At 38.0% G+C, this 15,806-nt stretch overlaps 1 protein-coding gene across 2 annotated transcripts in view; it reads left to right on the plus strand.

Annotated features, from left to right (window-relative positions):
* RP1 (RP1 axonemal microtubule associated) overlaps window positions 1-15,806 on the plus strand; it is a 391,698-nt gene that overhangs the window by 109,772 nt on the left and 266,120 nt on the right. For both annotated transcript variants that reach the window (XM_058275538.2, XM_058275539.2), the window contains exons 5-8: window positions 2,614-2,700; window positions 5,913-6,045; window positions 10,475-10,626; window positions 11,945-12,023. In XM_058275538.2, the coding sequence (XP_058131521.1) occupies window positions 2,614-2,700; window positions 5,913-6,045; window positions 10,475-10,626; window positions 11,945-12,023 (451 nt within the window). The remainder of the gene's footprint in view (window positions 1-2,613; window positions 2,701-5,912; window positions 6,046-10,474; window positions 10,627-11,944; window positions 12,024-15,806) is intronic.

Genomic DNA, 15,806 nt, shown 5'->3' on the forward strand with positions numbered 1-15,806 from the left:
GGTGCCGAATTCCTGAGATTGTCTGCCCTGCCTATAATGTCTAGATGTCTCTAGAGCCCTCAGGAGTCCTGCTGTTTGAGGCACTATTTACTGTGGCAGTCAATGATACCCTGCTGAGACATGCATAAGTGTAACCTCTGGAATGTCCTCTCCATTCACTTTGAAATCTCCTAGTCATAAAAAACTCTATTGTATTTGATATTTCCCCCTTTTGGTCAAAGTCTTTTCCCATATATATTACTAGTCAGTTTTTGGTCATAATCCCTCAATGCCAGGGAGGCTCATTCCCAGGAGTCTTGCCCCACATCAGGGGTGGGGGTCGGGGGAGGTAGTGCATTTATAGACTGAGTTTGGCTTAAAGAGAGGCCACATTTGATCAACAAGGAGGCTTTCAGAGGCAACTCTTAGGCAATATTTAATACTAGGCTAAACTTCAGTTTCACAGGAAAAGGTTCATAAGTACAAGCATCAATATGAAGGGCCTGGTATAATGGTCTGTCCTTTGTTAGGCACTGCCCATATACTTGGGGGATTCTTGCCATAGAATTGCACATGTTTACCTGTTCAGATTTTCTCAGGTTTTTTGCACCTGTTTCTTGCCCTGAACATGCAACACAACTTTTAAGATTGCCCTTTTATGTGCAATTGTTTTACCTCCAGGAGAAACCTTCCTTTCCTCTGTGCCTTCTCCAGGACTCCTGATCTGTTTGTCTGGGGTTTTTTTTGCAGAATTTTCTCCCCAGTTGCTATGCTTAACTACACTCCCTCACACAGTGCTCCCTTTTCATTACTGTTTTCAGTCTTGAGGCCCATCTTGCCTTACAGCAGTTCAGTTATCCATTTTTTTTCCATGATGCTTTTCTGCATCAGGCAACTTCCACAAAAGGATACCCCACCCCAGGGAGCCAGATAAGGTCAGCATTCAAAAACACCTGTTTTTTTTCATTTAGGTGTTTCAGCATTCAGAGACCAGGTTCAGTGTGTGCACTGCTAGTGGACAGATCTGCCATGGGTCTTTTTAATTTCTATGTTAGGGTGTTCTGCCCCAGGGAGCCACATGAGTTCAATATTTAACACCTATTTTTTCATGTAGGTGCTCCAGAAATTAGTAATTGGGTTAGGTGGTGTACCTCTTCCCAATAGTTCTGTCACAGGTCTCATTGTTTCCTGGGGGCTGTTTTGTATGCATGGGGAGTGTTGTCACTGTGCGGCAGGTAAGCTGGGCAAGGCCAAGTGAGGAGGGGTCCAGCTGTCAGGTCTGAGTCAATGATCTTCTACCTTCTTATCTAATGTTTTTTTCCACTTCTATTCAGTATTTGTAGAGTCATTCTCCGGTCTCTATTGTCCTCCATAGTTCCAAGCAAGTGAGATTTGTCCTTTTATTAGTTGTTTCTGAGGGGATGTCCTATGTCACTATGCTAATGACGTAACTCAATACTAATGATTTCTATGTGTTAATTTTGTACCCTGCAACTTTGTTGAATTTGCTTTCTTGTGGATTCTTTGGGATTTTTTGTATGTCTGTGCATAAAATCATGTAATCTGTGAATAGATATACTTTTCCCTCTTCTTTCCAATTTGGATGCCTTTTCAAAGGCATAGCTCTAGCTAATATTTCCAGTAGAGTGTTGAATAGCAGTAGGTATCATTGACTTGTTCCTGGTCTTATGGAAAAGTTTTTTGGTTTCACCATTGAGTGTGATCTTAGTTGTGGTTTTTTCAGGTTTGCTGATTTCATCAAAGAACCAACTTTAGGTTTCGTTAGTTCTCTCTATTGTTTTTTTATTCTACATTGCATGTGTCTCTGCCCTAATCTTATTATTTCATTCCTTCTGCTACATTTGTGGTTAGTTTTTTCTTCTTTTTTCTAGTTCCTGAAGGTATAAAGTTAGATTATTGATTTGAGATCTGTTGTCCTTTTTCAAGTATGTGCTTACAGCTAAAAATTTCCCTTCTGAGCACTGCTTTTGCTGCACCCTTTTTATTGTACATTGTGTTCTCATTTTTATTTGTCTCCAAGTGTTTTCTAATTTCTCTTGTTATTTTTACCTTGATCCATTGGTTTAAGAGTGTTATTTAATTTCTATACATGTCTCTGCTTTCTAGTTCTCCTTCTGTTATTAATTTCTAGTATAATTTCATTGTTATCAAGTGACATGCCTGGTGTGATGTCAGTCTTAAATTTATTGAGACTTGTTTTGTGGCCTAACATATGCTCTAACCTGGATAATGTTCCATGTACACTTGAGAAAAATTTGTGTGCTGTCATTTCTGGATGGAGTATCCCCATAAATCTCTTAGATCTCGGTGATTTACAGTGATGTTCAAGTACTCTTTATCCTTACTGACATTTAGTCTCATTTGTATAGTTGTTTTATCCATTATTGTAACTAAGGTTGAAGTCTCCAACAATACTTGAAGAAATGTCTATTTTTCCCCTCAGTTTTAGCTTTGTATGTTTTGAGGCTGTGTTTTTATGTGCATACATGTTTATAATTTCTGTATTTCTTGATGGAGTGACTCATTTTCTCAATATATGTGTCCTAGATTGGGGTATTTTTAAGTGGGCTTTGTGTAATTACATTAAAAGATGTTCCCTGGGTTCCCTTGTAGATCACTGTTGGAAACATTGGATCACTCTTTAAGATTCGTATTGGTCACACAAACTCTGGACCCTCTCCTGCCTGGCACTGTAAAGAGGTAAGATATGTAAACACTTTTCCATCCTTTGCTAAATCTCCTGACAGTTCAGCTTAGAAACAAATCTCTAGGGTTTTTTTTAATGCTACTATGAGTTGGTGGTGTCTATCCTCGACCTTTTTAGTCAGTGCATTCCTTTAGTCAGGGCACTCGTGTCATATATCCTTATTAATTTATTTATCCATAATTAATTGAAGGAAGACCCTTGCCACAAAAATTCTTTCACCTCATTGTAAAGAAAAAATAGTTGGGGTTAAGGATAAACTTACATAGTTTTTTAATATACTTGAACTACTAATGATAAACAGTTAAGTGCATGCCATCTGCTGTGGAAAGGTTTTAAGATTTGTGTTGGTGAAATAATGGTGCAGTATACTTGAATGACAGCTATCAATTTAGTCTAGTCAGGTTAAGCAAGATAATGTCCTTTGGGTACCTTTAGTAGGAAAAAAAGCTTAAATTTTCTATATTGTTCAGAATGAAAAATTTAACCTTTAACATGATTGCCAGTAAATGCAGATCTCTTATATTGGAAATCATACAGCTTGTCATCCTTTTATGGTATATGATGCTTTTACATCCTTTATCATTTTAAAACAAATAATCTTGAATTAAACAAGTTCTCAAAATGAAAAGAACCTTTCAGCAAATCCCTAAACTTCTTTGCAACCCTGTTCCTTTACAGTTTTATAATTTATGACAAAATTATCGAAAACTTCATGGAAGATGAGCAATTCATTAAGAATGTTTTTTTTTTTTACATTACTAGGAATACGTAGTTGAAATAATGCCATTTACTTTATATTAAAGTCATAAGGATCCTGAATCAGAAAGAAAGAATTCAATTTGTGAAAAAACAAAACAAAACAGGGTGTAGGGACTAGATTCTAAGTTCAAAATTACTGCCTGGCTTCTATATGAAATAATCCTCTCTTTTATGCTATTTAGAGCTTTTGGAATGTGATTTTTAAATTGCTATTTAAGTGATCATATATAATAATTATATCGTATAGCTTTTTCCTTCTAGTAAGCAAAAGTAATTTAAGAAAATTATCGCTAATCGTCCTGCCATTTCATTTGATTGGTAACCACTGAACAATATTATATTCATTATGAAGTGGGGATTCTGAGTTGAAGTGGTTAAATGATTTCAATGATTATATGGTGTTACAGAGGAAAAATATAAAAGTCATATTGAAAATCCTTATAGTCTTTCTCTGAATGGCATTATTTTGTCATTGCAAGGCAAGGTGCTTGCCTGAGATTCATATCACCTTTGAGTAGCAGTGAAAGAGAAACATGTTCTTGACTCAAAGTGTTTAGTTCTTGACTCTGAGTTTTTAATATCCTTATATTATTTTCCCATTTGTCCAAATTAAGATGCTAATAACATTGCGGTTTCAGAGTTTGAAATTTGAAATCTAAATAAGCCCATTTGCTACCATAACTTGAGGGGATTTGGAAAACAAAAACAAAAACACTGACTCTATAACAGAAATGATACATTTCCACAGCCCATAAAATAATCACATTGATTTCAGGATCTTAATCTTGCTAGCTCAAGCTTAATTAGATATTACAAAAGAAAATATTTTAAGTGTTGGTTTATTTTGTATTTCTCAAATGATCTTTCCTGGGCTTTGATAAAACTAACCAAATAGTTACAGTAGCAAAACTTTGCAAATCTATAGTTATTTTATGTGGTTTTCTGGGAGCCTTTCTAAAAGTGAGATCCAATAACCATGACTAATATCAGAATCACACAGGATGTGGATTTATAAATGTGAATTCCTGGGCCTGTATGAGAACCACAGAAATAGTCAATCTGGGACTGAAAAATCTGCCTTTTTAACAAGATGATTTTCTAAACACATATAAAATTGAAAATCTCTGACAAGATATATTTTTTAAAATGTAAGATTAATTTAACAGATAAAATAAACTCCTCACTGAAGCATTTAAGAGAAAATAGTACCTGATTAGTCAGCCAAGGGGGTCCTGATGCAAAATACCAGAAATCTGTGGGCTTTTATAAAGGGCATTTATTTGGGTTAGAAGTCTACAGTCACAAGGCCCTAAGGAGTCCAGCTCAAGGTACCATAAGAGGTACTTCCTCACCCAAAGTCTGTTGCCACGTGTTGAAGCAAGAGGTGGGCAATGTCTGTGAGGGTTCAGCCTTCCTCCTTCCTTTAATGCTCTGTGGTCTCAGCTGCTTCTGATCTCTGCTGTAGGTTGGCACAGAGCTTGTCTCTCCCCAGGGCTTGTTTCTTTCTGGGCTTACCTGCTCTGTTGTCTTCACAAGGTCAGCTGTAGACTATCAGGCTCATCTCTCTTCCCCGGCCTCTGCCGTGTCTAATGTGCTGTCCTTATATCTTCTGCCCTGTCTTTTTCTATGTGAGTGTCTGCCCACCAAGGGGGCGGGTACCAACATCTTACTAATGTGGACGAATCAAAGCCCTAATCTGAATTTAATCAAGTAAACATAACCTTTGACTTCAATACAATCAAAAGGTATCATGCCAGAGAAACCGACCAGTTTACAAATGTAATCAGTATCTCTTTTTGGAATTCCTAAATAACATCAAACTGCCACAATATCAAATCATAAAAGGCTACATTCTAGAATTTTTAAAAAATTTCTAGTTTTCAATAATTTTTTTACATGCACCTGTTTCTACCAGAATTTATTACTAATATTCTTGTTTAATCTCAAGATAATTTGATCAGTCATAATATGGAATCATAGGTGCTCAATAAATGATTATTGCTTGAATTTATTCATTGCTAAGGACCCAAAAAGGGAACTGCATCAATTTGAATAAGTAGTGCATGAAATATAATCTTACGCTAATATTTTTATAAAATCTCTTTAAAATAAGAACAAATTATTTCTGAGGAGTTGAACTTGGACAATAATAGATATAGAATTATAAACCCTCCTTTCTAAACTAGAAAATTTTGATAATAATTATACAATTTGTGGGGAAATTGGCATTTTTATACCAGTAGAAATGTCAAAATAGATAAAATAAATGCCATTGTATTTGAGAGGGAAGTTATTAAAGAATTTAGCGCTTTTATTTTCAAGTAATCAATTCTCTCTCCTGTAAAAAGTTAATCTGTAAACTAAGTGGCAGGTTTGGATAAAGACTTTTATTTGGCTCTTTAAAGTATTCTTAAATATTTTACAAATAATGTTGTTGGTTTTGTAGATACAATTGTGGAACATGTATTCTGGAAAACAGTTTTATATGCCTGTAAAACGATGGTTAGCACGAGATCGAGAGGATGGGGAAATCTGCCGAGAACTTCCTGTTTTAAACCAAGGACAACCTGTCCTTCCAGGTAGGTACGACCCAACTACAGGCAGTACCACCAGCACTCATCTGCCTAAATGCTGCAGGACAGGGAACTCAAATAATATATTGGGTAAATGAATAAACTGATAAATGAATGATTAAGGAACTGCTCATTTTTCAAATCACTTACCTCTGCTGGTGAGGCTACTGTATCTGAATGCTTTTTAGCTTGTTTAACATGCTGGCATTCAGCAATATGTTCTTGTCAACAGTTAGCCCTGTAGGAAGGACAGCTGAAATGGCTTTTAATCAAAATGAGAAAATTAATTCTTAGAAGGTCATGAGAAAATTAAACATCAAATGAGCTTACACCAGGGATAAGAAATGCAAGACAACATGTTCTTTCTCCCACCAGGCTCCACCTTATTTTGAAAATTTACCAATTTTAATTAGAAAATGAAGACACAACTGCTCAACAACAAACACGGAGCTTTGTTCCCACCTTGGATAAACCTGCTAAGAAAGAAAACAGGGTGTTTACCACTCTCCTTAGGGTTAGAAAGCCACTGCCCTGCTACAAGAGTTCATGGTGATGCCACCTTGAGACCCAGGTGCTCTGGCATGCTGGCCTCTGCCTTAGAGGAGAATGGGGAAAGGCTTTACGAGAATTAGTACTTGAGTAATGGAGAAGAAGAGATTGTTTTTCCTCCAATCCAAGCTATGTTCTACTAAAATTTTGCTGTACTAATCTTCTGAAGTAATAGGTTAAGAAGAGCTTCACAATGTCATGTAACCTAATGTTGCACTTAAGTACATATCACCTTGTATACAAATTTTTAGGGAACATGGACTGGTAAAACATTTGCACAGACTGGTGATTCCTTTGGGTTTTAAAAATAAGGTGGAATAAACTCTTCTTTAGGTTTCTGAAGTTGATATATTTTTTTAAAGATTTATTTATTTCTCTCCCCTCCTCCCCTCCCACTGTTGTCTGTTCTCTGTATCTACTTGCTGCATCTTCTTTTTCTGCTTCTGTTGTTGTCAGTGGCACAGAAATCTGTGTTTCTTTTTTGTTGTTGTTGTTGCGTCATCTTGTTTTGTCAGCTCTCTGTGTGTGCGGCACCATTCCTGGGCAGGCTGAACTTCCTTTCCCGTGGGGCGGCTCTCCTTATGGGGCGCACTCCTTGTGTGTGTGGCTCCCCTACGCGGGGGACACCCCTGCGTGGCAGGGCACTCCTTGCACATATCAGCACTGCACATGGGCCAGCTCCACATGGGTCAAGGAGGCCTGGGGTTTGAACCACGGACCTCCCATGTGGTAGACGGACGCCCTAACCACTGGGCCAAGTCTGCTGCCTGAAGTTGATATTTTTGAAAAGACATGAATTACCCTTTTTACTGATAAATGAAGGCATGCATGTGCACTGTCCTCACCATCAATGAGCATTTTTTTCACCATTGGTCAACATTTGTAAACACTGTTCTCATCATTCTGTTACTGGATTTCATTTAGGTTCTTTGACTATGCTGGAGAAACGAATTTCAAGAGCATGTTGGGTGAGTTAGGCCAGTAATTTATTCAGGTAGGGAGGGAAGAAAATGGGAGAAAGTAACAGAGCAGGGGTTCCAGGTAGAGAGGAAGGGGTTGTTAAGTGTTAAAGCAGGCTGATTTACAGGCTGCAATTCCCCATTATAGGTTAAAAATGCCCCGGTTTTACTTGCGTGGTAATCCAAGCGGGGGAGAAGCAGCTGGAGCCCGGGACCAGAGGCAAGAGAGCAAGACAGAGCAAGAGAGCTCATTCAGACCTTGAGCCTGGCTTTTGAACTGTTGAATGTCCCACCCCTTTGCTAATGGCAGGGGAGGTGTTCTAGCTGTTTACTGTTTTGATTGCTTATTTCCCCCATCAATCTCCCAGGAGGGTCCAATGATAAAGTCCTTGGGGAAATATCCGGGGCTACTCCTGGTTCTGGAGGAAGTCTTCTTCTGAGTGGCAGAATCTTGGGAGGGTCTTCCAGCAGCCGTCTTGGGGTTGCTGATGTGCATGTGGACTCTCTGCCAGGTTCCAGATCCGTCTATTAATTCCCTGTCTTACTAGCCTGCTTCAATTCCTTGTCAGCCCACCCCTTCACCCAGGAGGTATACCCAGGTGATGGAGAGCTTTGTGCTTTTCCTTCTCTCCATTGCAATTGTAAAACTCTTCTCAAAGGATATGTACTCTGCAAATACATACTGATTTCCCTTGCTTTCCCTATACTACTTGGTATTTGTGGTTCATTAATAAACATTTTTCTTTTTGGTTTCTTCCCAGTACTTGGTAGTCTAATCATATCCCCTCATGTACTATCTGTCAGCTTGATAAGGCTTTAGTTCTCTAGGTCAGTGGTAGAGAGATGAAATGGTAGCTGAATTCAGCCATATTTTACCTCATATTCTAGCAAAGATTAATGCTGAGTCTAAAATGAGGTCCTCACAGACAAACAGCAGCCTTTGCTGAAGTCGAGACATCAGTTCTGGGTGGCATAGATAACAAAGGCTGAATTAGTGTTTTTTTTTTTTTTTCTTTCTTCAAAATTGTGTTCCTTTGAGTCTACAAAGAGTTATGGTAGGATTTGTAATTTAAGATAAAAGGACGTCTCAGAGTGTTTGCCTGGTTTACCTGTACACTATCATGAGTCCTTGAAAAATTAGCTTTCTAACTGTGGAATTATTTTCCCAGAAAGGATAAAAGTTGTTAAGAAAACCAAAGCAAAAGGGAAGTGTACTTGGCCCAGTGGTGAGGGCGTCTGTCTACCACATGGGGGGTCCGTGGTTCAAACCCCAGGCCTCCTTGACCCGTGTGGAGCTGGCCCATGTGCAGGGCTGATGCACGCAAGGAGTGCTGTGCCACACAGGGGTGTCCCCCGCGTAAGGGAGCCCCACGCGCAAGGAGTGCACCCGTAAGAAGAGCTGCCCAGCGCGAAAGCAAGTGCAGCCTGCCTAGGAATGGTGCCGCACACATGGGAGAGCTGACAAAACAAGATGACGCAACAAAAAGAAGCTCAGATTCCCAGTGCCGCTGATAAGGATAGAAGGGGTCACAGAAGAACACACAGCGAATGGACAGAGAGAACAGACAACTGGGGGGGGGAGAGAGGAGGGGAGAGAAATAAATAAATCTTTTTTTTTTTTTTTTTTAAAGATTTATTTTTTATTTATTTAATTCCCTTCCCCTCCCCTGGTTGTCTGTTCTTGGTGTCTATTCGCTGCGTCTTGTTTCTTTGTCCGCTTCTGTTGTCGTCAGCGGCACGGGAAGTGTGGGCGGCGCCATTCCTCGGCAGGCTGCTCCCTCCTTCGCGCTGGGCGGCTCTCCCTATGGGTGCACTCCTTGCGCGTGGGGCTCCCCTACGCGGGGGACACCCCTGCGTGGCACGGCACTCCTTGCGCGCATCAGCACTGCACATGGGCCAGCTCCACACGGGTCAAGGAGGCCCGGGGTTTGAACCGCGGACCTCCCATGTGGTAGACGGACGCCCTAACCACTGGGCCAAGTCCGCCGCCCACCAGTTCACTTTTTAAAGCCTTTGCCATGCTCTTGTGCGTGTGTCTCACTCAGTAGCCCGAGTAGAAATTTATCTGTCAGTTTACCTCTCACAGTGTCTGATATACTCAATAGGATCATTTCCATGCCTCTGCAGCTCAGGGGCCAGCCCAGGAGTTCGTAAACAACTTGATGGGTCTGTTTTTCCAGGTTCTTCCTTCTCCATAACCTCCCTGATATTTACAATTCCCTGGGCTCATCTTTTTTGGTTGTCTGGCTAGAAAGTTGGGGTTTTGGCTATCCCACGCTGTTCTGTACTTCTGCAATCTGTCCATGTGCAGGACTGAGCAGTAGTAGGACACAGAGAGGGAATAAAGCAAAGGGGGTTAACTCTGCCTCTTGGAACCAGCTCCACTGAACAGAAAGCAAATTTCCTCTCCTTCAGAGTGTTGGCTCTTGTGTCTTCTGTTCCCAGCCTCATGAAATGTAAGAGAACAAAGAAATGAAAGGGATAAAAAGAAAGAACTATCTATACTTTCTCCAGGCATTAGGAGTTCTCTTTCTTGCTTCTTGTGCCAAAATTAGAGGGTTTTTCCTGGAGCTCTCTGTCTGAGCCCCAGTGCCCCTCTTCAGATTTCTGGTACAGTGTATCCAGGCAGGGGGATACCAAAGGAGGAAAAATGGTAAGCTCTCTGATGGCCCCACAGTGCTTTAAATTCTGGTCTTCTCTGATATTCCTGCTACTATTTCCTTTTCAAGGTCTTCATATAGCTGCTGTACTCATTTTATGCAGATTTTATAGCTGTGTTTACTGTTGGTGCTGGGTGGTGGGGTGTGGTGGTGGTTGTGTTACTCCATCTCGCCTGGAACTGCAACTCTTGATAATACACATGTGCTAATTTTTCTATCATATCAGTAATAATTAGCATGTAAAGTTTATTTTTCTTTTTTTGTCAGTGACAGTATATGAAGTGCATGTGGCGACTGGTGAGCTGTGGAATGCTGGAACAGTAGCAAATGTCTACATTTCTATCTATGGGGAGAAGGGAGATACAGGATCCAGACAACTATTTAGATCAAAGAACTCCTTCAATTTTTTAAGAGGACAAGTAAGTGAGTGAAGTTTGTCTAATTTTAAAATCTACCTTTATAATGTTAAATGTGGATAACTGTATATATCAACTTTAAATTTTCAAATGGAGAAACTGAATACTTCACATTATTTTTACTATTACTGTTTTTAATGCACAGAGACTATTTAGAGTTTATTTTTTTTAACTGGATCCTTCATATCTTAGCTATCTCAGTTTTCTTTGACAACCTAATCATCCTTAAGTGAATGTGTCAGAATATTTTCATTGCCTTTTCCCCCTCTTTTACTTAGAGCTCTCTACATCAATTAGCATACATATCACAACTCTTAATTTTCTCTTTTTCTAGCAGATCTGTTTGGTGGATCAAGGGATGACAAGGTTACCCATTAACTTGTACCTAATATGGGCAGTACGTTTTTGTTCATGAATACTAATTGTTTTGTTACCTGTTATTTATATCCTTAACAGTCTAGTTCATTCAGAGGTAGAGTGGTTCAAAACAAAAATAGTCTCTCTAGGTATCAGAAGAGCTAAGCTCTAACCCTCGATCTGTGCCTGACTCTTCTTGTCTGAAGAAAGGATATGGTCTTGCTGAATTATTTTGGGGATAAAAATATAAAATGTTTGTGGAAATACTGTGAAATGTGTAAGACACTATACAAATGCAAAGGTTACTTTTTTTTCTGGATTATTTTTTTCAACTGATATGCTATGTCATGTATTTCTCTTGCATTTTAACCTATAGCATTATCTTAGATTTTATCAGAGGAACTCTGGGCTCCTCACTTTTACCCATATTTGAATACATAAACTTTGGAAGCACAAGCATGTCTAGTTTTGATTGTAGCAGCACACTGGGACTCCAGGTAAATGTTACAGCTCATGAATATTTTTTGCATCAATATCCTAAAATTACCTCTGAAGCATTACTCTTGCAAATGATCCATAAACATTGCCTGTGACAGCTAAAAAAATTCCTTTGCAGGCCAGACAGAAGTTGTTTGTATTCAGATGAAATAAAATTTTTAGTGTACTCTATAATTATTTGATTTATACTGTGATTATTTGAAAAATATAATGGTAGAGAGTCCTTAAACGTGTATGCCTTTACAACTAAAATTGGCAACCAAGAGGAGAGGGGTAATTTGAAAACTTATGTTCTATAAAATAATATTTTTGTTTTTCTCTAACTTTCTTAATTAAAATGATTTGTGTATTTGCTTAATGAACCTACTCTTTTCACAATCAATTTCCACTGTCTATTAATTTACACTCTTGGTAGAAATCAAAGTTAATAGTCCAGCTCTAATTAGACCTTTGCTATTGGTTATAGACTGACACCTTCTTTCTGGAAGCTGTGAATCTTGGAGATTTGTACAAGATTATCATAGGTCATGATGGCCTTGGTCCAGGTGAGACCTTCCCACTCTTTTCATGCAAAATCCTGCATACATAAAAAAAAAAATTGCAGAAAACTTAGGAAAAGCTGCTCTCTAAATGTTGACTATCTGAAATGAAAATGCTCCCTAAATACTCTTTAAAATTTAGGTAGATATATTTTTCTTTAAAATAACATAGACATGGCCAAATGGATCCTCTGCCTAGCTGGAAAGAGTGATGCCAAAAATGGCACGGGGGCGGGGGTGGCCCTTGGGATTTATATACTGCGGTATGTGGCAGCATTTCAGCATGCTGCTGGTGGAGGCAGCCATGGAGTCCACTCCGGGTAATATTCCACAAAGCTGTACCAACGATGAAGCCAACAGCGGCATGTCAGGAGGCTGTCCTGGCAGCAGACCTCGGTTGTGTGTACAGCGGCCATCGTGGTCACGGTTGTTTCCTGGCTTTCCCAGGGGCTCTGAGATATCCCACATCTTTCCAATAAAGACTTTCTCTGCTACTGTTTAAAAGAGCCATCAGATAAACATAACTAATGGGCACATACCAAGAAGGCATCAAAACTGAAAAGCATAAAACAAGACGATAACGAACACAAATGGGTTAAACTTTCTTACTAAAAAGTCTCAAAGTACAATTTTCAAAATGTTAACATAATTTTCATGCAAATATTTAGTGAGCTTATGCTTTAAATAACTTATGAGAAAATTAGCAGGGTAACAAAGCAGGTTCAAAGGAGGATACAAGAAACTAGATGTAGATAAGGCTACAGATATAGCTATGGAGTCAGTGGAAACAAAAGTGGTGATTAAGATTGATGTTGGACTTAAGATAAGGTTACTATCCCTGCAGACAATACAACATAACTTGAGATTGTCTTCTCTCCTAGACAAACTTCATTTGTATCTTTACCAGACAAAAATCACTGCATCTTATTATTTCTCTGTTGTTTGATATTTAATTTTACAAAGCCTGGGCCCCAATCCATAGCAAATAATAAGGCAAATAATATTATAGTCCCACAGAGAATCAGACATCCCTCAGTTAGGCTTGTTAGACAATGTCCCCATATGACATTGAAAGGACATGTAGTCATCTTTTTGCCTTTTTTTCCAAATTTTGCTTATTTTTATAAAAAGGCGATGATTCCCAAACAACCCATATCCAATTATATACTCTAAGCAAGGGACACACTTAAAATAAGTGGGTGAGCAATAATAAAAATAAAAGGTTAGTTAGTACATCAAGGATATATAAATAAAAAACAAACAGGTTTTTTTTTGGTAAGATAAAGAAAATTTTAAGGCAAAAAGCATTTTAAGATACAAGGAGGATAATTTTTATTGGATAAAGTTTATGATTTACAATGAGATTATAACATTCATGAACCTTTAGTCAACTGATGATGCAATTAAATATATAAGATAAAATATTTTTAGGTAGTCAAAAATAAATGAAAAAAAGACAATCTTAGGATAGAGCTTTATTGTGTCTCTTAGACTTGTACACATCGACCAGGTCCTTCAGTTATGCCATTTCAAATATTTGTACCCTGCAGAAAGAGAAATATCTTCATTTCAAAACTTCATTAAACATTTTTATAACTTGATTTGTGTATTAGGCAAAACAGAAAATTTCAATGTCATTCCCAAAGTGTGTCTCATTCTCTGATCACAATGTAATGAAACCAAAATTTAATAATGAAGAGTTAAACTGAAAAATTATTCAATAAGTTAGGTATTTCAGTCTGATCCATGATCCTTGGGTCAAATTGAAAATCTCAACTGTGATTACAGTCTAACAAAATGTTACAATGGCATTTTTTTCTGTCTCATTTTCTGCTAAGACCTCAAAAATCAGAATAGGCCACTAGGAAGCAAGGCTTCCTCCATTCCAAAAGTAGGTGCAGGACTACATATTTAGGATTTATGAAGGAGGTGGCAGACAAATTAGGTGACCCTTAGCTCAACATCTCCTGCCAGGTATAAAAGGTGTAGGTTTTCACCGCAGTAAGTTAGCATGCTCTGATATCTACATGCTAACCCCCAGTAATAGGGGAGGAGTGTAAGGGGTATTTCCCAAGACGAAATCACTCGTAGAGCCTGAATAACTATCTATAGGCTGGTGGCCCCTGGCAGAAGAGGAAGGGAAGCCATGATACTGGTGACAGGTCCCCACTATACAGAGCCTGGAGGAGAACAGTCAGAATAGAGCTTTAGACATTTAGGTGAACAGTCCCGAGAGATAGAGGGTCTTCAGTGAACCCACCAATGCTCCATGAAGAGTCAGATTTAAACATCTGCTACTCAGTGTTTATAAACAATCTGTAGTTGTTACTATGACTTCTGCTTCTTACCTGTCTTCTTTTGCCACCCTCTTCCCCCTCCTTTCTCTCTCAGAAATTGTAATCTGAGAGCTGAGATGGGGAGGTGAGGAGGAATGCAAGGCAGGAAGTAAAAGAAGTCAAACATGTCCACTTTCAAAGCTTCCCGGACCAAAGGAAGCCCAATATGTGGTGGTGGTGGGGAATGGAGAGGTGGGAGTTGGTTATTTTTAAATGAAGTTTGGAGTTTTGATTATTAAATGGGATTGACCATTATAATTATTGCAATGAGGCATGTTTTGCTATCACAGTAACTGAAGGGCTTTTTGTTTTCTGAGAGTCTCCTGAAAAATCATAATGCATGTTCCCGATTTCACTCTAGTGTGAAGAAAAGAAATAGTTCTCTAGCAAATTTAAATGGTGAGGGTGTAAGAATAAATTTTCTCCTTGTTTCCTGTAGAATTTTGGTCTTTCAACATAATGGGAATATCACTATTTAGAAAAAAAGTGATATACTTTACAAAATTCAGAGGCCAATTCAAAGTTACACATTTAGTATTAAAAAAGAGAGAATGAAAATAAATGAATTGAACATTAATTTCAAGAAGAAAGAAAAAAAGGGGAGATAGGAAATAATAAATATAAAAATAGAAATAAAAGACTTAGAAAACAGAAAATTGAAGAATTGCTATCATTTTAAGAATGGGGTTTTAGTGAGGTAAAAACCATATATTAAACCAAACAGAGGAGTCTAATAAAAGAAATCCTTTTTTATCAATATAAACTACACTTCTTTGTCCCTTGTACCAGCTTTGACTTCAAGTCTATTTTATCTGTTGTGGCTTAGCCATTTCAGCTATGTTTGGTTTCTATTTGCATGGAATATTTTTTCACCTTCAGATTGTTTCTTTTAATTTAAGGTGAGTATCTTGTAAATAGCATAGAATTAGATCATTTAAAAAAAATCCATTCTAATGCCTGCCTTTAGGTTGGAGAGTTTAATGTATTTACTTTTAAGGTAATTCCTGATAATACAGGACTTGCTTTTATCATTCTGCTCTTTTAAAAAAAGACATTTTCTGTCCTTCATTTCTTCCATTGTGTAGTTTTTTGTTTATTTGTCTTTTGTAATGAGTCAGTTAGAATCCTTTCTCAATTCCTTTTGTGCTTATTTTTGAGATACTTAATTAGTGCTTACCATAGAGCTTAAATTTAAAAACTTAAATCTATAACAATATAATTTGGTTTGATACCAACTTAACTTCAATAGCAGAGACAAACTATGTTCCTGTATTCTTCCATCCCTTGACTTTTACATTTTTCTTGTCACAGACTTACAACTTTATACATTGTATGTCCATAACCATGGATTTGTCACTACATTTTATGCATTTGTATTTTAGATCCTGTAAGAAGTAAAAAGTAGACTTAGTAATAAACAGTGGAATAGTACTAGCATTTATATTTACCCATA

The sequence above is a fragment of the Dasypus novemcinctus genome, chromosome 14 (assembly GCF_030445035.2).
Source record: "Dasypus novemcinctus isolate mDasNov1 chromosome 14, mDasNov1.1.hap2, whole genome shotgun sequence".
NCBI lineage: Eukaryota > Metazoa > Chordata > Mammalia > Cingulata > Dasypodidae > Dasypus > Dasypus novemcinctus.